We start from the raw sequence: 23,490 nt of genomic DNA, 5'->3' as shown, positions 1-23,490 counted from the left end.
ACATACCCAACCTGAACCTGAAAATTTCTGTGATATAGCACTCAAAAACAGGATTGTTCCATTCACATGTGTGCACCTGAATTTACCATGTGCATCTCTAATCCTACTGTCAATCTAAGGTCTTTGTCCCTTTGTACAAGTAGGGCTCACAACAGCCAGCACACACTGCTAAATCCTAACCATAGTATTCCCAAGTAGCCAAGACACATTTATCTTTTCCCAAGGATAATGGATGTGACATGTTTTTTGAATCATAGTGATTAATATCTAATAGTTAGTGACGAAGTGTCATGTCACCCGTTTCCCTATATTAGAGCTAGGGTTAGGGTTTTCCTGTTTGAAGACCCTACAGCCTATCGGTGATAGTGGTTTGAAAGCCTAGTGTCCTCCATTCTCAACATAGTCAGTGCTTTATTGAGTATTGCAAATAACAGCAACAAAAGGCACCAATCACTTGTCTTGTTATTTTACGTGCTGGTAGCGTGTCTCATCCATCAATCAGCCCCAAAAAAAACTTTCATGCTACCTAAAATGTTCAACCCATAACAAGGCAGAGCCTGGCTCAAATCGACACTGCACTCATCCAAAAACAAAACTATGCAGTGCCTCTCCAGTGATCTCAAAATCAGAAATCCTAAGTGTGCCCAATTCACGGGTTTGATGTCTCCTGCCCTACTCCGCCAGTCTTAGAGCTCTTCTACAAGCGCTTCCCAATGGCCTTGCCAAAACACTCAATTCCAAGCCTTCACACCATGCCTATCAATCAAACATAGTGGATTTACAAAATAACGATGAAAGTACTAAATAAATTGCACATACTTACAATGGCCTTGCCAAAACACTCAATTCCAAGCCTTCACACCATGCCTATCAATCAAACATAGTGGATTTACAAAATAACGATGAAAGTACTAAATAAATTGCACATACTTACAATCAGATGGCCAGAGGGGTGAGGCCCATTGCATTAAGGGGCTCTAGTTTCAACCAAACATCACGTAGCACCCAATCATCAAAGATAATCCCATCCTCCATTCAAACAAATAATTATCTCCTCATGGGGAAGCTATTAACTATTCAAGTGCACCATCTTCACAATCCTCAATGTAAGCATGTGACACAGCCTAGCAGCCCATTTGCAACCACCCTTCTTTGACAGCCATTCATTGGTGCCCTAAGGCTGATATCAATCTAGTCACCAGCCAGTGGTCTTCTTCAGTTGGCAAACTCATTGATTTGTCATGGCCTTTGATTCAGCACTCGAAAAAGCTAGACTATGGTATTCATGGCACATGGAAGTTTCATAACAATATAGGACATTGGGAAGATAGTCATTGGACTATTACAATTCACATGGAGCTAAGGAGAGATTCAAATCCTTCCCTACCAGGTATTTGTAGCAGCCTTTAGAATGCCACAACCTATACCAACAGCAGGTGGGAGAGAGTGTCACAAATTCTGTCTCTCGGTCACCCACATCCATGCATCTCTCGTTAAGATTTTTAACAGACAAATCACATTACTTGGGCTTGACCGGTTTGCAATTGCTTCTTAAATCAAACAATAACATGGAGGCATGTTTTCACAGACAATAAAAACCATCAAAATTACATACCTGCCAGCTGGGAAAACCTGTTGTGGCCTTTTGCAACCAGTTTGCATCAGCTGCCTGAACCAGAGCACATTACATGCTGTATTTGGCATGTGAAAGATACTAAATCTCTGAAGGTAACAAAAATTGGACCGTCTTTTGTTTATGTGAGACATCAAGGCAAGAAGCAGCTTTTAAAAAATTAACCTGTGAGCTCCCATACTAATCGCCATTTTCCTGCAAGGTGTTTCAAGTCTGCAGAATTCTTTATTGGATTGGTAGGTACAAGGTCTTCAATAACCTGTATGCAAGTAACACCAATCAAAAATCTTATTACACTTGATAAAAATTACCATAGGGTTTCTTTTATTTAGTTTTCTTTGGAAAAAAATTCATATGTCAAAAATAACTATACAAAGGATGCCATATCGCAGAAGGGCTTGTCCATACTTGTCAAACCATATGACATCACAGATATATTTGGCCTTATCCAGATGATAAAAGTAATGCAATAGGTCATATTATCGTCACTATCACCTTTAAATGTAGTTGGAAAGATGTAATTCTGTATTGGACTTAAACATCCTTTGAGCAGCACTGTTGTCCCAATAAGTACCGATCCTTCCACAAATTCAACACCTTTAGAGCTGCTTTGAGCACAGCCTAAACTCACTCTTGTGTGGTCTATAAAACATCTCACAATATCAGCTTGTTTCTTTGTTATCCTTGCATTAAAGAATCCCCCAACAACAGAATCTCCACCTAGCAAGAGAACAATGGTAAGGTGACCTTGGTTGTTGTCAAGCTCTTTGGAGTATGGAAATTCCTCGGGAGGAAAATGGCATACAACAATGTGTGGGCAGAGGCACTATCCCATTTAACATGGACCCAGATAAACATTGCATACTCATCTCTCTTGATAATGTTACCCATGCTTTGAAGTGTGACCGAGAAAGTATGGTCACTCTGCCCATTTAACATGGACCCAGATAAACATTGCATACTCATCTCTCTTGATAATGTTACCCACGCTTTGAAGTGTGACCGAAAAAGTATGGTCACTAAATCAGATCCATGTAGTCCTCTACACTCACAAGTCTCATCCCTATACGCTGATTCCTTTTTTTTTTGTGTGTGTGTGTGTGTGTGTGTGTGTGTGTGTGTGTGTGTGAGAGAGAGCTGCCCGTCTCTGCCCTCAGTCTAACCCACATGTACCTAGCCTGCTCATCTCTGCGGACTATATGTATCAGTCGTTGTAGCTCCTCTCTAAACAATACTGCCACTCCTCCTGAGCCCCGTCCTCTATGCTCTGAACGAGTCTCCTGTCTACAAGCTGTCTCCCATCGGTATCCACTAACATGTGGCATGGACTGTCCAGGAGCCTGATGCGTCTCATAGTAGAAGATGATGTCCCTCCCAGTGAAACTATCCTCAAAAGCCCCTACATCAAGGCGTAGAGATCCATTACAATTCCAAGTAGCAACTTTGAGTGTAGTCCCATAGGTCTCGCGCCGTCATGAAGAGCGCCTCTCCATAATCACCACTCTACCATCTCTATAGAAGGCCACTTTCCCTTTCTCTCGGGCATAACTTCTTTCATGTGGGCAAGTGGCGAGAGTGTGAGGTCATCTCCAAGAAATATTCCCGTCTTCTTGAGTGTAGGACGTCTCTTCAAGAAGTCCTCCTTCGCTTCCATGGAGGGGAAATGAATGATAAGTGCTCTCTCCTTAGAAGATTCGCCACTACCTTCTCTCTTCTTTCCCACTCTGCATGCCTTTGTGTGCGTGGCTTCAATGCCCATCATAGAGAAGAGCTCCTTGGTTTCCCCTTCCGCATCATCACGGTCTTTTAGACCGGACACTCGTACATGTAAGGCCCGGGTCTTCCTTCTTTGCTCCTCTTCAAGGGTCATGTTGATGATGGTGGGAGTGGGGATGGGTGGCGATTCTTTACCTTTCCCTTTCTTGGCGACCTCGATCCATTTCTCCGCCTCGTCCATTTTCTTTTGTGTCTTTGTGATCACCTCCACCCATGAAGATGTCTTCTCTTTATGTTGCTCCTCCTCCTCTCGAATGATCCTCATTTGTTCCTTGATGGTATTCAGCTCTTCAATAAAGGAGGGCTGAAATTTTCCATCCTCAAGGTTGCTTTTTGAAGTGGCTTCCAACTCCTTTTTGAGGGCTGAGATTTCAGCCGCTTGACTTTTAGCATGCAATTTGGCCTCCACTAGTTCCTCCTTTAAGGCTGAAATCTCATCCTCTTGCTTGGATGCTCTCTCTTCGAGCTCTTGGATTTTGTCAAATCCCTTCTCGAGTTTGCGGTAACGGAAGAGTCGACCATCTTCTTGTTTTCTTTGATAATTGTGCCGAGCTTGTCCTCCACCTTCACGAGCTCCTCTTTAAACCCGGTCTTGGCCATGACTTTTTGCAGAATTCCCCACAGCCAATGGATTGGGGGGGGGGGGGGGGGGAGGGGGGGTCAAGCCATGTAGGGGAAAGAGAGAAGAGAGAAGAGATTCAGCAGAGAGAGAGAGTTATGTTGCTGCCTTGAGGGCCTGAGGAAGGGTGGATGGGAAGAGGGAGGCGGAGGAACGGGCCAGCCCCAACGGGCGAAACAGCGAAGAGGGAGAGAGAGAGAGCAGGGCGGCGCAGAAGCGAAGGGGGGATTTGAAGCGGGTTGGGCGGGCGAACAGCGGAGAGAGAGAGAGAGAGAGATAGAGAGAGAGAGAGAGAGAGAGAGAGAGAGGGAGGCGACAACAGGCGGCGAGCAGGGGGGAGCGAACAGGGGGTAGCGAACAGGCGGGGAGCGAGCAGGGGAGAGCAGCGGCGAGCAAGCTGGCAAAACAGCGAAGAGCGAGCAGAGAGAGAGAGAGAGAGAGAGAGAGAGAGAGAGAGAGAGAGAGCGTCTACTAAAGACCCAATGGACCTATGAGACCAAAGTGATACAATAATGTTCATTGCATATCTCATCATGGAATGGAAAATAAAACAGAAAGAAAACATAAACATAGCTATCTCACTGGGGTGATCACTGGGGTGATACAAAACTGTCCATGGAAACTCATCATGGAATACTAAGAACATAGAAGCATGAGAGCAACATGAGAGAGAAAGAGAGAGTTCCATTAACGTCTACAAAAAACCAAAGGGTCTATGAGACCAAAAGTGTTACAATGTGTCTATGAAATGACAGAATGATGAAAAAAAACATGATAAAAAACCCAACTAAAGCTGAGAGAAAAAAACCACCACCCTGTAAGTGCCAATGTTACAATGCTACAATGATACAATGTGAGGGGATCAAAGTGGGTCCTGGACATCTATGAGTGTATAGAGAGAGAAAGAGAGAGTCCTATTAACGTCTACAAAAGACCAAAGGGTCTATGAGACCAAAAACATGGAAAAAAAAACATGATTAAAGAAGACCAAAGGGTCAATGAGACCAAAAGTGTTACAATGTGTCCATAAAGTGACAAAATCATGGAAAAAAAAGAGAGAGAAAGAAAGAAAGAAAGAAAGAAAGATATATTAACGTCCTGTCGAGGCCAAAGCTGACCTATAGGACAGATCAGAATACATCTTTGGTTACAATCCACTTCGGGGTATCGGTTAAAGAAAAGTGCATGTGGGATCAAAAAGAAACTAACTTCAAAGCTCTCATGACTGAGAGAGAGAGAGAGAGAGAGAGAGAGCATTTTCTAAGTTGAATTCTTTTTTTGTTTTTTTGTTTTTTCTTTTTTTGGCCGCGCAGGGGGGGGGGGGGGGGGGGGGGGGGGGGGGGGGGGGGGGGGGGGGATCACTGCTAATCAAATAAAGACACATCACTTGAAGTTGCTTTTACAAAGGAAAGCCAACAAAGAAAGGCATACTCCAATATAAGCCCTTCATAATTTGACAGGCGATGCATCAATCAGCCAATTACCTCTTCAACTCCTTGTCCAATTGAGATAGCTTGTAGCAACCGTTGCCGTGGTTCAATCTCTTTTTGTAACACAAAGGTGGTTCCCTGTATTGAGTCACAGCAGCACTCTGATTTATAAGTCTTTAAAAAAATACCATCGCGTGCACATAAAAGTATCAGACCTTGAAATGAAACAAAACAAGGATCAAGAAACCTTGTTGCCTCTGGAGATTCGGATGTTGCCAGAAGGGGAAAGATAAGAAGTTTCCAGCCAACCCTTTGCTTCATCACCAAGCAATCGGAAGGGCACAGGGTATGGAACTTTGAAAGGAAGAAACTTGAAAGAGAAAGCTGCTTTGTCAAACTGAAACAAAATTTTCCTTCCTGTAGCAATTGATGCAGCAGCCTGAAGTCCACAAGCACACGAGATCACATAACATTGGTTATTTGAAAAATACAAACCAGGAGATAAAGTTGTTGGGAATCAAGGTCTTACCTATGTGTGAACCCACTCTTATGAGTGAGATAGTGTGTTTGTGTGTGAACCACCTCTTAGAGGGGTATCAATAATGAAGGCAATGAAGTGTTAGGGTTAGGGTTTACAGAAGCTTCAAGCAGGCGTGGAAACCAAGAGAGAGAGAGAACACGACTTTTGTATAATGCTTGATGAAAAAGTAAAGTACAATAGCCACATAATAGTGACCCTAAAGATAAGTGTTCACATGTCCGGCCATAAAATGTGCCGGGTGGACCAAAACACTTATAAACTGCATATAAGTGAAACTGAGCTAAACTGGGGGGGAAAACCTCCACTAACTGAAGTAAAAAGTGCCCCAGTAATCTACTGATGATCACTAGCACTCCTCTGGGTGCATACACAGCATAAAACCCAACAAACCCCCCTGGAGTGATATGTGATCACTGTACATCATCCACCAAAAGGAAACAAATTCAAAGCACTGCGGAATGCTTCAAATTTCGGACGTGGTAATGCCTTGGTGAAGATGTCTGCCACATTCTAATCTGTAGGACAGTAGATCAGACTGATATCTCCTGCCTGGAGTCTCTCCCGAACAAAATGATAGTCAATCTCAATGTGTTTCATGCGAGCATGAAACACAGGATTCCTGGCCACAGCAATGGCACTCTGACTATCAGTATAGATAGGTGTAGGCTCCTCCACTGAAATATCCATATCAGTCATGAGACGACGCAGCCAAACACACTCAACAGTAGTAGTGTAGGCTGCTCTGTACTCTGCCTCACAAGACGAAGTGGCCATTGTGGTCTGTTTCTTGCTTAGCCAAGAAATGCATGAAGAGCCAAGAAAGAAACAATTTCCACTAGTGGAATGTCTGGTATCAAAATCACCAGCCCAATCTGAATCACTGTAAGCGTATAACTGCATGTCACCTCCCTCAGGATAAAGCAATCCAAGAGACAAGGTACCCTGCAAATAACGGAATACACGCTTCACAGCTTGCCAATGTGACAACCGCGGGCTGTGCATAAATCTGCTCAACTGAGAGACTGCATACTGAATATCTGACCTTGTATTACACAAGTAAATAAGGCACCCAACAGCCTGAGCATATGTAGTGGCATCAAAGGAAATACTGTCATCTTGTAGTGACAGTTTCATCCCAGGCTCCATAGGAGTACTAATAGGCTTGCAATCCTGAAATTTAAACTTCTCCAGAAGTTTAGCAACATAACGTGATTGCAACAACCCAATGCCTCTGTTATCCTGCACAAATTGTATGCCCAAATAGTAATGTACAAGCCCCAAGTCAGACATGTCAAATGTCTGTTTTGCAGTATCTCCTTAAAAGCTGCAATTTTGTCATCATTTGATCCCATGAGCAAGAGATCATCCACATAAAGACTGATGACCAGCAGATCTGTCTCTTCTTTCTTTACATACAGAGTGGCTTCTGATGGACTGTTCACAAATCCCTGAGTGAGTAGAAAAGCATCTATTTTTGCATACCAAGCTCGTGGAGCTTGTTTCAAACCATACAAAGCCTTTTTCAGCCTGCAAACTTTCCCTCATGACCATGTTCTGCAAATCCCATGGGTTGAAATACATAAACTTCCTCCTCGAGGTCTCCATGTAGGAATGCAGTCTTTATGTCCAACTGGTGAACAACCCAACCACGATGTGCAGCCAATGCAATGACACACCTAAGTGTCGATATACGGGATGTAGGAGCAAATGTCTCCTCATAATCAATGCCCTTCTTCTGTGCATAGCCCTTTGCAACTAGACGGGCTTTGTACCTGTCAATGGATCCATCTGCATGTCTTTTCAACTTATAGACCCATTTAGTATCAATTGCTTTCTTGCCTTTGGGCAGATCAACCAAATCCCATGTTTGATTCCTTTTAATAGAATCAAGCTCATCCTGCATGGCTTTATTCCAATGCACATTATCTCGTGCATCCACAAATGAATCAGGCTCATCATCATCCTATAAACTACCAGATTCAAATCCATGATGTGTGCATGCTCATTGGTCCTTGTCTCCCTACGAGTACGACCAGCAAGAGGACCCTCTAAATGGCTGTCATGTAATGTCCTCAAATACCATCTAGGTATGTGTCTGACCTGTGGTGCCTGCTGCCCCATATTTGGTTCAGCTTCTGGCTCATTTTGCTGCTGAATTTCTGCACCACCTACATCATTTGCTGGCTAAGGTCAAGGCATTAGCTTTGTCTCTGACCATGCATTTATCATCATCAAAATGGACTTGCATACCACAATGTGCTAAAGAAGAAATGGACAACAAATTCTTCTTTATCCCTGGTACATATAAGGCATCTGTAAGGCGGAGAATGGAGCCATCAATGGCTGTGAGCTGAATCTCCCCAATGCCACGAGCTGGATATGAAGCATTGTTGGCACACTGAACAGTTTTGCCAACAGGGGCAGGGCCAACATGACTAAACAAATCCCTGCGAGATGTGATATGCTTTGATGTACCACTATCAAAATACCAAGTACATGCATGCTCTGTCAAACTGAGTGCCTGTGAAGACCAAGAGGCATCATAGCTGCATGTATAAAAACAGTAATCCCTGTCCTCAACAAAAGAAGCAGTCTCTGGAGGAGCTTTAGAAGCATCATTAACAGACATCCCAGCTTCCTTTGCCTTCTCTTTGGCAATCCTCTTCCTACATTCCGTGATGTAGTGACCTGGCTTCTTACAGTAATGACATTTGCCCTTCTTCTTGGGCTGTCCATCACCTTTCTTGGTATCCTGTGAAGAACCACCATCACCTGAATTTTGATTTGAACTCTTTGGCTGAGTTTTTCCTTTCCCCTTTTGACCTGTAGTAAATGCTTGTTCAGCATTTGTGTTCATATTCATATTCTTCCTCATTTGCTCCTCTTGTAGTAAGAGAGCAACAAGTTCCTGATATTTGAGGGGTTCAACAGCATTCCTCATGCTGAGGTTCAAAGAGGTATGAAAAGCCAAGTAAGATCTTGGCAAAGAGTGCAAGATGGTGGACACAAGCTGTGTCTCAAGAATAATCTCATCCACATTGATGAGTTGCTCTCTCAAATCCTGCAGCTTGTTTAAGTGGCTAGACATATCATCTCCTTCATTCATTTTCTGATTTTCCAGCTCTCTTTTCAAAAATGAGATCCTAGCCTCATTACGAGCAGCATACATCTGCTCCAAAGTCACCCATGCATTCTGTGAAGAGCCAGCTGAACGAATATGAGGTATAATGGACCTCTGTACTGACAATGCAATGAGTGACAAAGCTTGTGCATCCCTGGCATCCCATGTCTTTTGAGCATTTGTTCTTTGAACAGGCAATGGCTGTCCTGGAGCCTGTACCTGTTGTCCTCGTCCACGAGCACCCCCTTGGGGAGGAGTCTCTGGAGCCAATGGACCTGGACGTGGTTCATCACCGCTAACAAAATCCCAAAGACCTTTTGCCACAAGCACATTTTTCAGCATAAAACTCCACAAGGAGTAGTTCGTGCCATCCAATTTGTCTTCCTTAGACAAATACGTGAATACATCACTTTGCTGTTGATTTGCCATTATGCCTACGCACAATGTTGTACCTGTTTATCAAAAAACCCAATAGCAGAAACCCTGAAAATAACTGTACTCCACTGAATACAGTTCACCCAAATAAGCCTGCACTCTCAATCCTCTGAATGTGCAGCTCAATGCACCAATGACTGAGTAGAGCAGCAAATGGCGTACACAATGCCAAAATGCCCCAAAAATGCCCAAATTTGCTGCACCCAAACTCCCAAACTGTGCAAAAAGCCTGTATAGTTCTTTGCTAGAAAGTCTGCCTGTAGATTTTCACAGAGAAAATAAAAATGCCCAATATTCAAAACTTGTAATGCTTACCACAGTGTGATGTTAGCAGGTACAAGTTGACTTCAATGCAAATGACTGTTGTACTGTGCAGGTACAGTTTACTGTACGGAGCAGACTGCAGGTACTGTTGAAGTACAGTTGATGTACTCTGACGAAGCACTGTACTGAACAGTGCGAACAGGTACTCTACAGGTCTGGAAGTCGTATTGGGCACAACAGGTACAGTCGAAGCAGGTACAGTACTGAAGCTTCAGTCGAATGTACAGAAAGTACAGTCGACTGGTACAGCAGAAGGTACGCAGCACTGAATGCTGCACGGCAGATGCTGAAGTCGGCGCTGATAGGTGTACGGGGCAGGTACAGTACCTGAAGGCGGCACAGTTTGTGTACGGGCAGGTACAGTACCTGAAGGCGCTTCCAGGTCAGTTGTTCGAAGCTGGTACATGTGCGCAAACAGGAACAGAAGCTACAGTACGGCAGCGCTGTCAAGTACGGAAGTTGCAGTACGGCGCACAGGTGTACAGGCAGCAACAGTAATGTACGGCGCACAGGTGTACGGGCAGCAGCACTGGCAGTGTACGGGCAGGGTAAGACAACCTTCAATGCTCTGATACCAAATGAAGGCAATGAAGTGTTAGGGTTAGGGTTTACAGAAGCTTCAAGCAGGCGTGGAAACCAAAAGAGAGAGAGAACACGACTTTTGTATAATGCTTGATGAAAAAGTAAAGTACAATAGTCACATAATAGTGACCCTAAAGATAAGTGTTCACATGTCCGGCCATAAAATGTGCCGGGTGGACCAAAACACTTATAAACTGCATATAAGTGAAACAGAGCTAAACTGGGGAAAAAACCTCCACTAACTGAAGTAAAAAGTACCCCAGTAATCTACTGATGATCACTAGCACTCCTCTGGGTGCATACACAGCATAAAACCCAACAAATAATATCGAGATATTCGGGTGCTATGACATAAGCAATGATGTCAAAAGGCCAACCTTTGTAACCTATAAAGGTACTTGTACTTCATTGAATTAATCAATCAACTATCACAAGGTATATGTCTCCAAGGTGTGTATCTCCATTTGAACCTCCCAAAAGATCAACCACTCTTGGGTCCCCTCCCTCATATCACCCCTGCAATGGTCCGGATCTACTACCTCAGATCAGTCTACCATGAGTCCGGGTAATCAAGGAGAATTCTGGTCCAAGTTGTTTAGTTAAGAAATTACAAGCGCATACAAATCAAGAAGTTATCAAAATATCTACTTCTTGGTACATACTCAAACAACTCTCCTTCCCATAGTCACAAGAAACGTCGTTCCCTGTGGTCTGGAATGGCGGAATGACGTTTCCCTTTCAAGAGGAACGCCAGAATGGCTCAGAACGGTTGCTGACTTGGCATGCATTTCGGAACGGTTTGTGTCGTGTCGGGAACAGCGTTCCAGCTTCTAGAACGGCCGTCTTATGTGATGGCTTGGCATGCAACGGTCGTCATGTTGTGATTTAAGAGTACCAAAGGTACCTAATATGGTACCTAAGGTACTAAAATACCTTCAAATGGGTACTTGCCCTGTTGATAAGGGCTGAATGAAAACAACGGGCTGCTACTTTATGTGCATTGGCCGCCCTCCCTGGGATTGAAGAGAGACTCCAACTCCTTCAAAGTTCACAAGCCGTCCTTGATTCCTTCTCATAGGCCATACACAACAGTGAGCAGTGTGTTCCTCCTCCTCATCACTTTCATCTTCTTCTCCTTCAATCATCGAGTCTCATGATGTATCGTGTTTGAAAGTTCCCAGGAGATTAGTTGGTGGTGTTCCACAAGACCCAAGGGGAATGGCAGCCCTGTGAGTCAGATGCCACTTGGGGCATACCAGGAAAGGCTTTCAAGAAAATGGTTCCAAGTGTTCAGGGACAAGGCAAGAAGGTAAGGGGACAAAGTGGAACAGATCATCAGATTTGGAATGGAGACAAAGATTGGGCAGGGTTTTCACTGAAAAGGTTGGTAGGAAGGGAAGGATGATGAGTTGGGGAGTCCATGTGGTGACAAAGGGATGATGACAGTCATCAAGGGTCAAAGTTGGAATCCCGTCATCAAGTTTATCAAAAGGGGAAGTCATGTGCATGCACATGGACATGCAGATCCCAATGTTATCCTCTAAAAGGCAATACAAAAACATACGCATTAGGGCATGAGCAGGGTGTTGGACTCACACACTCACACACAAAATAGGGTTTCCTCCAGCTGGCATGAAGGGAAGGATGACAAGTTGGGGAGTTCATATGGTGACAAAGGGATGATGACAGTCATCAAGGATCAAAGTTGGAATCTCGTCATCAAGTTTACCAGAAGGGGAAGTCATGTGCATGCACATGGACATGTAGATTTCAGTGCTATCCTCTAAAAGGTAATAGGGCATGAGCAGGGTGTTAGACTCACACACTCACACACAAAATAGGGTTTCCTACATATTAGGGTTAGCTACAGAAACAGGAAGCTCACACAAAGAAAGAAAGATATATTAAGCGTCTACTAAAGACCCAATGGGCCTATGAGACCAAAGTGGTACAATAATGTCCATGGCATATCTCATCATGGAATGGAAAATAAAACAGAATGAAAACATAAATATAGCTATCTCACCGGGGTGATACAAAACTGTCCATGGGAACTCGTCATGGAAAACTAAGAACATAAAAACATGGGAGCAACATCAGCTCTGAGTGTGTGGTTGATCACAAATGCAAGTCAACTCTTGCATGTGAGTCACATCCATATAATATCCAAGTACAAAAGTTGAATGGATAGAGTGTCCTTTCACACTTGATATCCAAGGGGAAAAACCACATGAAAAAAAGTGCCCATGGTTAAGCCTTGTTCACACGAAGCACTACTATAAGTGAGCATATACCTACAAATCCCCCATGTAGTGTAAGTGTGAACCTGCACAAGGAGGCATATCACTCTCTGTATGAGAGGAAGTTCAAAGCTTTGCAGAAAGCTTCAAACTTCTCTCGAGGTAAAGCCTTTGTGAACAAATCTGCAACATTATCCTATGTAGGGAAGTAAGATAAACTAATCTCCCCTCCATGTAACCTCCCTCTGACATAGTGATAATGAATCTCAATTGCCCCACACTCTCCCTACCACGTTGAGGCTTGAGCCTTGGCTGCCCCACACTCTCCCTACCTCCTCTTGGCCCCTCCTCTTGGGCCTTGGCAAGTTGGCCCCTTCTTTTGCTCGGGTGGCTCGTGTCTTGGGCAGGTAAAATTTAAAATTTGACGCAATGAACATTGGATTTTGGAGATTCTAGTTTGCTGCGTTTTTTTCCACTTTGTGGACACTTTACTTATGTCTCATGCAAGGGCATTTTGCATGTTTTTTTAATTTTCAGCCATTTATCAATTTCAATGGCACCTCCTCGTGGCATAGATGCAGAAAACAGATCCCCTTGGTGGAATGAGGTGGATCTTGTGTCCAGATATGATAGTGCAAGAGGAGGAGGGTCACGCAAGTGGAAGTGCCACTTTTGTGGATCCATTAAGACTGGAGGCACGGATCGTGTGCGAGCCCATTTGTTGGGGGTTAGAGGCAAAGGCATTTCTGTTTGCCCTACAGTGTCAAGAGCAGATATCATACGATTGCAGGCACTTGCAGATAGACTTGATGCAGCAGGGAGTCGGCCCTCTGTTCTTGATCCTCGAGGTACATCATCATCAGCTACACCTGCAGGCGCGGCATCTTCAGCGAGTGCATCTACCCCATTATTTGGGGCTGCTCCACAGCCATCCGCACATGGAACAAATGCTTCCCAGACCCAAGCTTCACGAGGTCCAGTGCAGGCTAGTCTTGTGGCATCATGGCACCCTGGGAGGAGGGCACAAGTAGATGCAGCAGTGGCACGGTTTTTTTATGCTGCAGATGTTCCTTTGGTAAAGGCCCGCAACCCATACTTTGCAGATATGGTGAAGGAGATTGCTTCTTTCAGACCTGGCTATGCTCCACCCTCATCCGAGGCATTGCGCACTACACTTCTAGCCACAGAGAGGACGGCCATAGAGGATGCCTTGGGACCCATTCAGGATGTATGGCATAGATGTGGCGTCACTATCATGGGTGATGGTTGGAGTGACACTAGGAGCCGCTCCATTCAGGGTATCCTTGCGTACTCAAGAGGATGTAGCTTTTTTATTAAAGCTATTGACAATTCAGAGGCGGGCAAAACTGCAGAGAGATTGGCAAATATTTGGAGTGAAGCCATTGATTACGTGGGTCCCAATAATGTCATCCAGTTTGTTTCTGATGGAGAGAACTCAAACAGGGCAACAGGGAGGATCATTGAGGATAGGTACCCACATATTTGCTTCACTCCTTGCATGTCACATGGGCTCAACAATCTCCTCAAAGATATTGGTAAGATGAAGTGGGTGGAGCCTTTTATTGAAATGGGCAATCACATTGTTTCATTTATCACTCGCCACCACTACATTTTGGCTGTATTTCGACAGAGATCCCCAAAGGATCTCTTAAAGTATTCAGATACACGCTTTGCATATAATTTCCTTATGCTAAAGCGTCTTTTTGAAGTGAAGAATCATTTGAGGCAGCTCGTAGTTTGTGAGGAGTGGGATGCATGGCGAGAGCGTACCTCAATGGCAGGTATTCGATGCAGGTCCATAGTTCTTGATGACACTTTTTGGGACACTGTTGAGGTATTGTTGCAGGTTATGCGGCCAATCATTCTTATGTTGAGACTTCTTGATGGAGATGAGCCTTGCATTGGCAAGGTGTACGAGGGGATGGACAGGATGATTGAGAGAATCCTATCTCTACAGACTTTGGATGGGGGTAGGAGACAGGAGCTATCTCGTCTTGCGACAGGCAGGTGGACAGAGTATCACTCTGCATTAGAGGCTGCTGCATTTGTGGTGGATCCAGAATTTCAAGGCAAAGGACAAGAGATAGATGCAGAGGTTGTGCAGGGTTGGGAGGATATCTTGAGGAAGCTTGTACCCAGTGCAGATGATAGGAGGGTTCGTGAAGACCTTTCCTTCTATCGACAGCCTCTTCGCTTTGCAGGATGCACAAAATGATAGGTTCAAGATATCCAGTGCACGGTGGTGGGAGGATTATGGGGCAGATACACTATTGCTGCAAAGATTGGTCATTCGAGTGCTTAGCCAGGGTGCTAGCTCCTCGCCATGTGAGCGCTTATGGAGCAGTTTTGGGAACATTGCAAGCAAGAAGAGGAACAGGCTTGGTGTCTAGAAGGCAAATGACCTTGTATTTGTTAATGCGAACTTGCATTTGCTTAACAAGTTCAGGGCTGAGTGTACTCCAGAGCCATTTATTGGATTTTGCCTTGATCTTGATGACAATGATGGTGAGGATCAGCTAGAGGGAGAGGATGATGTGGAGCAGCATGAGGATGAGCAGATTGAGGGACAGCCTGGACAGAAGGATGAGATCCCACTTGCTGATGACTAGTCTTTGACTCACCAGTTACCTTGGCCCTTGAGGCTAGTTTTGTACTTGTCATGCGATGTACTTTCTTTTTCAGTTTCTATATATCCTCATGCGATGTACTTTCTTTTCAGTTTCTATTTGGAGTCTGGACTCTTTAAATTTTTAATGTTTAAGACTTTAAAGTTTAATCTTGGATATTTTAAATGTTTTGTCATTTTATGTCATATGCTGACATGTCATATGACGTGGTGTTCCCCGACGTTCCCGATCCGCTCCCGTTCCCGTTCCCGTTCCCGCTCCTGTTCCAGCATCCGGCGTTCCCGGAACGTTCCCGTTCCGCGGTAACTATGATCTCAATGTGCTTGGTACGTGCATGAAATACGGGATTCCGTGCCACGGCCATAGCACTCTGACTATTAGTGAGAATGGTGGTGGATGTCTGCTGTCACTCATGAAGATCAGCCAATAATTTCCTCAACCATACACAATCTATTGTAGCTGTGAAGACTGCCCTGTACTCGGCCTCGCAACAAGTAGATGTGGCAACAATGGGTTGCTTTTTGCTCAACCAAGATGTGCATGAACTGCCAAGGAAAAAACAATTCCCACTGGTGGATTGCATGGTATCATAATCACCAGCCCAATCTAAATCGATGTATGCATAAAGCTGCAAGCTGCCCCCCCTGGGATAGAGCAAACCAAGATCCAGGATACTTGAAGATAACGGAAAATGCGTTTGACTATTTGCCAATGCTTTCTGCTTGGGCTGTGCATGAATTTGCTCAATAGAGACACCCCAAAAGATATGTCAAGGCTCGTGTTACACAAGTAAAGGAGGCATCCCACTGCCTGGCTGTAAATGCCCGCCTCAAAAGGCTCACCAATATCAAGCATAGTAAGCCGTACACCTAGTTCTATTGGAGTAGAAATTGGCTTACATTCTTCCATGTGAAACATTTTTAGCAAACTTTTTATGTACTTAGTTTGTTGCATAACAATGCGATCATCTCTATGCATAAACTATATGCCCAGATAGTAGTGTAAAGTCCCCAAATCTGACATACCAAATTCGGCTTTCAAATCAGCCTTGAAATCTGAAATTTGTTCTTTGCTAGTCCCTGTTATGAGCATGTCATCTACATACAAGATGACTATGAGAATATCGGCACCAATTTTCTTCACATAGTGCTTTCAGCCGGACTATTCACATAACCCTAGCTAGTTAGATGAGCATGGATTTTTTCATACCAAGCTCTTCGAGCTTGCTTTAACCCATACAATGCTTTGTGTAACCTGCATACTTTATGTTCCTCGCCAGGAACTACAAAACCAATGAGCTGATTTTACATATACTTCCTCCTATAAATCCCCATTTAAGAATGCAGTTTTAATATATATACCTAGATAAATCCAGGAACATGCCCAAATGCACCTTTTAGGGACGTGCATGTTATATACTCATGGTAGTCAACCCACAACACTATATAACTATCAACTCCATTATGCATAGTATGGACTAGATACTACGACATCCCCACTAACGTCATCACTGGGTGTAGAACTCTGTATCAAGATATGCTCTCACACACGCACTCCACACATACACACACATAAGAGCATATATTCACACAAAGCCCTTCGTACTGAGTTTCTGTCAAACCTCCAAAGATGCAGGGCAGACTCAGTCATAATGAAGCCTAGCACTAAGGGAAGTAGCAAATAGAAAGAATTAGTACAGCAAATAAGTAGTTGACAGGGCAAATGCACCACTGAAGATAGAAAGAATTAGCACAGAAATCAACGTCCAACTGATGCACGTTCCATCCTTTATGTGCAACCAATGCAATCACTAATCGGATTGCAGTCATCCTTGAAGTAGGAGCAAAAGTCTCCTCATAATCTATTCCCTTTTCATGAGAATAGCCTTTAGCCACAAGTCTTGCTTTGTACCTGTCAACAGTACCATCAGATTTCCTTCTGACTTTGTACACCCACTTTGTTTCAGACTTCCTTTTGACTTTGTACACCCACTTTGTTCCAATGACATTCTTGCCTTTCGGCAAGTCCACAAGATCCCAAGTATTGTTCTTCATGATAGAAGAGATTTCATCCTGCATGGCTTGCACCCAATGCATTCTCACGTGCTTCTTCATAAGAAGAAGGCTCTTTTGAATCAAAGAGACCACCCATGGCTAATGCAGACTCCCCATCATGCATATTCAATGCATGGCTAGAGCTAGCCCTTGTTCTACCTATCATTGGTACTGTAAATTTGCTATCTTGCAAAGTTTTTAGCAACCATTTTGGCACCAACTTGGCTGTGTCTATGGCCGTTTGCTCTTCCTTGACACTCTTCCTTGACAAGATCTTCAACTTCTTCCATAGAAGGGGGCTGAAAATCAGCCATTACTGCCCCCTCTGGCTGTTGCATATATATCTCCTCATGGAGATCACCGTGAAGAAAAGCAGTCTTCACATCCATCTGAATCAAGTCCAGATCATCATGTGCAACCAAAGCTAACACAGCTCTAAGTGTGGTCATTTTGACCACTGGAGAGAAGATCTCATCAAAGTCCACACCATATTCCTGCTTGAAGCCCTTAGCCACTAACCTGGCTTTGTATCTTGGCTCAGCATCTGGTGCAACTTTGAGCCTGTAAACCCACTTGCAAGGCAAAACCTTCTTGCTTGCAAGCAAATGCACCAACTTCCATGTTCCATTTTTGTGTAGTAATAAAGAAAGATAACAAAAATCTAGAACTTTAAAATCTGATCTAGGTACATGAGCAGAGAGCTCTCATATCACCCTAATACATCCCTCATGGGCCGCTATGCAATGGTGCTCAAGGTGGTAAAACTGAGCTGGCGCGAGAAGGTCCTGCGATGATGAGAGATGATGGCCTGGATCTTCCTGTGGTAACGTGGCCGTGGGCGAGGGCCATAGGGTCTGGGGCGTCGAGCTCTGCATAACTCAGTGGCTCTGTCGAGTGTCACACCTCTCGGCCGAGCTACTACACTAGCCTGTGGTCCCAAATTACCCACCACTGAAGGGCCCCCTCCTATTACTAGAAGTATTTTCTTTATTATCTTAGAAGAGAATAAATGTATGACGCTTTTTCTTGGCTCGCTGAAGCTCCCCCCCCCGCTCGCGCTTGACTGCACCCTTCCCCCTCTCCCGCCATCGCGCCTGCTCACCCCCCCCTCCCCCCAGCCTGCTCTCGCGTCTGCCCCCCTCCCCCGCCTGGCTGTCCAGCGTGCCCCAGCGCTGCAGCGCCCTGCTTCTCCTCTCCTTCGCGTTTTTCTTCAGCGCCCCACCCCCCCCTTTTTTTCCATCGCCTTATCTTCCCCCCCGCCCCCTCTTGCGTGCTGTTTCCGCCTCCCCCCTTGGGGTTTTGTTCTCTTCGCCGCCTTTCCTCACTCCATTTTTTTTTCTGATTTTTCCGTCCCCTGGGCTTTTCCCTTTTTTTGTTTTTTGCCTTCCGCCCCCCCCCCCCCCCCCCCCCTCCGCCCTTGTGTGCAGCTCGGCTCTTGCAGGACTCTCCGCTTCGCTCCGCCTTCGACTTAGCTTCAAACTCTGATGGAGGCTCCTCCCGCGCCACCTCAGAGGGACTCTCCCGCAGCCCCCTCGCCCGCCCCTGAGGATACCCCCATCAGGCTTTCTCTTTCGCCAGAAGAGGAAGCGAGCCTCACCGCAGAGGTGGAACGCCTCCAGGCACATTCCACCATCTGTCGTATAGTCGGCACTCGCCCCACCAGAGGGGAGATCCGGGATCTTCTCCAGGCCCGCCTTCTTGCAAATGTGGGCAAGATCCTGGACGTTCAGCTACTGGGCCGTGGTCACTACCAGATCGAGTTCGAGACTGCCCAGAGCGTGGCCAAGGTCCTAGCCATGAGCCCCCTAGACATCAAGGGTGCTCGGGCATTCTTCAGACCTTGGCGGCATGGCTTTGACCCAGCAGCGGCCGAGCAGGGAGAGCGCCTCTTCCACGTTACAGTTTGCTTCCCTGGACTCCGCCATGAGTACTTGCCGCTCCTTTCTAGGCTGGGAGCATTGGTGGGTTCGGTGCTAGAGACTGGCCCCGCAGCAGCTTCAGTGGTGGACTCCGCCATGAGTACTTGCCGCTCCTTTCTAGGCTGGGAGCATTGGTGGGTTCGGTGCTAGAGACTGGCCCCGTAGCAGCTTCAGTGGTGGCCAGAGGAGCTGGGCTACCTTCCGTCAGAGTTTTGGTTCCGGACATCTCCTCCCTTCCGAAGGTCATTCAGCTACCGAGGATAGGGGGGGGATGGATTGATCAGAGAGTGGAGTTCTCGGGGCTCCCGAACCAGTGCTTTATTTGCAGGCAGGTCGGCCATCTGGCCAAGGCCTGTCCTCGCAGGAGACCCCAACCCTCACCGCAACAGCAGGCCCCTGATGGCCCGCCCATAGATGCGGCTCGGCAGGCAGCCTCCGGGACACCTGCTCAGGCCACAGAGACCTCGGAGTGGCAGCCTGGACAAGGGCGCCGTCGAGGGAGACAGCCACAGCAGCACGCCCAGAGACCGATGCAGCCACAGCCTCAGTCTCAGCACCACTGGGTTCCCATGAGGAATAGCTTTGCTCCCCTACAGGAGGAGACCCCTGCGACGACTGAGGACCAGGAGATGCTAGCACCCCCTCCTTCACCCCCCCCCACCCCCATCCCCCCCTACCGCCTCGCTTCCACCTTCGCCGCCTCCCGTCCCCGCTCCGGTTTTGGCAGCGGCTCCTTCTCCACCCCCCCCGCCCGCCCCCTCAGCTCCCCGAGAGGCCCGGGCAGTCCCCTGGCGTTCACCTGCAGTCCGGAGAGCTCTGAGCTCCGATCTTGATCGAGCACCGCAGAGGAGACTTACCATGCCGATTCGGGCTTCACGGATATCATCTATCCGCAGTCGGCTGAGTCGCCTCGGCACTAGACAGCGCTCGGAGGCTTTTGATTACTCCTTCACACGGCTTTTTGGAGCAGAGGGCCCCCACAAGCCAACACCCATCCGAGTTCATGTAGTGATACCTCCGGCCCGCGGGGAGGAGGCACTTAACTCAACGGTGGCCTTCTCGTTCCCTCTCTGTGGCCCATGCGACCGAGAGTGGACTCTGGAGCTCGCTCTTAGCACTCTGAAGACTCAGGCAGTTGAGTTTTCCCACCATGTGAGCGATCTGGAGGTGATAGATGTGATAGGCCGACTATGGGAGTTGGCTCATTTTTTCTTGGATCCCGGGAGTGTGGATGCCTCAGGGATTCGCCATTTGGTCGTTCGCATAGTGACACACTTAGTACGCGACCCTGGATATGTATGCATACACGAGGTTGCTCTGTCTGAGCGAGAGGCAATCGCCATGGGACATAGCCACTGGCGCCTGATCCGTGATTCTTGCAGCACACCGGGTGGGCAGATTCGTAGCCGCTCGGATGGGGACTATTCTCCATCCAAGCCGCTTGCGAAGGCCCGCCGTACGGCTGAGACAGCATCCACCTCAGCAGGTCATCCATGAGGATCATCTCATGGAATGTACAGGGCCTCGGCGGAGCACATTACATACACTATCGTGGTTGCTTGAGGCAGGAGCTGCAGAGATGCCTGGTTGGTGGCAGTATTGATATTTTGATGATGCGGGAGCACCACTTGGGTGAGAGCAGGATCCGGAGATATGGTTCAATGATGCCTGGTAGATGGGACACCTTTTGGTCTGCAGGGTTCGGCCCTTTGGGTGGACAGGGAGGAGTATGCATGGTCATTGCAGATGTATGGCGGCAGGCCATTGTGGATCGAGGGATCATTGTTCGTGGTAGAGCACAGTATGTCATTCTGAGGATGCATGATGAGCTCTTGGGCGTGCTTAACGTCTATGCGCCCAACCATGCTAGTGCCAGAGCAGAGTTCTGGACCCAGGTTACGGATGCATTGCCAGAGGCCGCACATTGGTGTGTCGGGGGAGACTTCAACATGCTTGAGGACCCGGCCGATAGGGTGGGAGGCAATCATGTTACAGTGCACGGCACGGAGCTTGCAGCTTGCGAGCGATTTTGCATGTCACTGAGGATCACTGATGCATGGCAGCATGGGGCCTTCTCCCGCTCTCAAGACAGTCTTAGTTTCTCTCGGTCGGATCGCCGGCAGGGAGGGACTAATCTATCACGGATTGATCGCTTTTATGTGGGCGACTAGTTAGTGGAGCGAGGCGGCTCCGTTGGCATTCTCGCTGGCACCTCATTTTCAGACCATGCGCCAGTTATTTTGACACTTGAGGAGAGGACACGAGAGCCCAGCCTGCAGTTGAGAATCCCAGAGAGGGTACTTACAGATCCTAGTCTCGCTGAGGACATTGAGAGGATCTAGCATGATAGTCAGTGCTCTGACCAGGATGCAGCAGGCCAGTGTGCCCAGGGACTCATCGAGCTTAGCTCTTTTCTGCACGCGGCAGCTTTGACACGGCTGAGAGAGACTCGCGAGCGGGAGCATCTGCTGAGACGCAGCCTCGCTTCGCTCCAGCGCCTTCAGGAGCAGCAGCCTGCATGTGAGTGGGTGGCGTCCCAGCTGAGCCAGGCACGCCAGGAGGTTAGAGAGGCAGAGGAGCAGAGACATCAGTTTTACTATCGCCGCCAGGCCTCTCAATGGACGCAGCTTGGTGATAGAGTGACTGGGTGTTGGGGTAAAGGCGTTATGCCCACCCTTATAGTGTGTACAAGCCCATAAGTTATAGTACATAGTACACTTAGTACTTTTAATGTACTAAGTGCACTATGTGTACTAGTGCAATATACATGTGTGATAGGGGAGTCACACACTCATGCTATTGGTGAGTTGACGTATCCCCACAACTCTCTCTCTCTCTCTCCCTTGTTCTTCTCTATGTATGTCTCCCACATGAATCTCTAAACCCTAATTCATACTCCCACACAACTGGTATCAGAGCCAATCTGCAGCTCTCTGCATGTGCAGTATTCTTCCAACACGATGGTGGGCGTGGAGCTGGTGAAGCGGGAGACTAGGCAGTCGGTAGAGTCAAGCGTAGGCTACAAGGCGTAATACAACAGGCTCTAATCGTGTAGGCGCTAGGCGAATACGTCAACAAGCGCTACACGGCGAAGGTTGGCCACCTAGGCGAGTGGCGCTAGACGAAGCTAGGCGAGCGAAGAGGCGAACTCAGGCGATAGCACCACTGAAGCGAAAGCAGCGCCATAGGCGAGAAGCGTTGAGCAAAGGCTGGCACTAGGCGACGTAGCACTACACAGCAAAGAGCGCTATGCGAAGCGAGTGGCGTTCAGCAGCGAGCGCATAGACACGAGAAGACAAGTGCACGTGCAGGCGGCCTTGGAGTCTCCCCACGACATTCTGGGCGTACCTTCTTCCGCTACCGAAGCCGACATCAAGCGAGCTTATCGAAAACTAGCTCTGCAATATCACCCTTGTTGGGATGTCAATAAGGCGGTGTGGAGAGCTGCCTCCTGCACTTCGCTGCCTGCTGAGGAGAGCTTCATAGCAGCTAGCCAACCGTACATCAGCTACAGCAGCTTCATCATCCCCCTTCTGCACAGCATCAACCCCACTTTTCCTGCAACAACAAAACCCGCCTGCAAATCAGAGAAAAAATCAGAAAATTACAAGGTATTTTCCTCATTTTTTTTGGGACTTGCAATTGAGCAGGTACAACCAACAATTGAGCAAATACAGGTGTCGAATTGCTCAATTTTTGAGCAAAATTGGCAAAATTGGGTGACATTGGTTACAATCAGGATCAATTTGCAGGAAATTGGTCACAATCAGGATCAATTTGCAGGAAATTGAATGTCGAAATTTGGGGCTTTTGATGTAATTGTGCAATTAAGCACTCATACATGCTGTATGATGTGAAAAATTGCACATTTGGGCAAAATTGCAGCAAATTGCAGTGCAAATCAAGGGGCTTTTGTGCCGATTTGGTTGATTTGCATGCAGGCAATCGCATTTGATGCTGTGGATAATGTGTTGATGCCTTACAAGCACTCAATGTGCCTGTAAATCAAGGGGCTTTCATGTATTTGATGTATATGTGGCCAGGGGGAAGCATCGTGAACACTCAGGATGCCTTCATGTGCGTCAATGTACCATGTATGATCAGAAATTGATCTTAAATCAAGGGGCTTTTCAAGTTCGTATGCTTGTTAAGCTTGGCAAAGCAGCAG

The 23,490-nt window shown here is 46.7% G+C and overlaps 1 protein-coding gene across 1 annotated transcript in view; it reads right to left on the bottom strand.

Annotated features, from left to right (window-relative positions):
- Nucleotides 1-23,490, bottom strand: part of LOC147607358 (Plastid-lipid associated protein PAP / fibrillin family protein) — a 52,967-nt gene that overhangs the window by 1,585 nt on the left and 27,892 nt on the right. The window contains exons 5-8 of the mRNA XM_086790457.1: nucleotides 5,706-5,897; nucleotides 5,513-5,596; nucleotides 1,799-1,892; nucleotides 1,616-1,691 (exon numbers count right to left, since the gene is read on the bottom strand). Of these exons, the coding sequence (XP_086646583.1) occupies nucleotides 1,616-1,691; nucleotides 1,799-1,892; nucleotides 5,513-5,596; nucleotides 5,706-5,897 (446 nt within the window). The remainder of the gene's footprint in view (nucleotides 1-1,615; nucleotides 1,692-1,798; nucleotides 1,893-5,512; nucleotides 5,597-5,705; nucleotides 5,898-23,490) is intronic.

The sequence above is a fragment of the Cibotium barometz genome, chromosome 55 (genome assembly GCF_041138505.1).
Source record: "Cibotium barometz isolate CiBa-2024 chromosome 55, ASM4113850v1, whole genome shotgun sequence".
In the NCBI taxonomy this organism is placed as follows: domain Eukaryota; kingdom Viridiplantae; phylum Streptophyta; class Polypodiopsida; order Cyatheales; family Cibotiaceae; genus Cibotium; species Cibotium barometz.
Note: the sequence above shows the minus strand (reverse complement) of the source record. Positions and strands in the feature narration are given on the sequence as shown.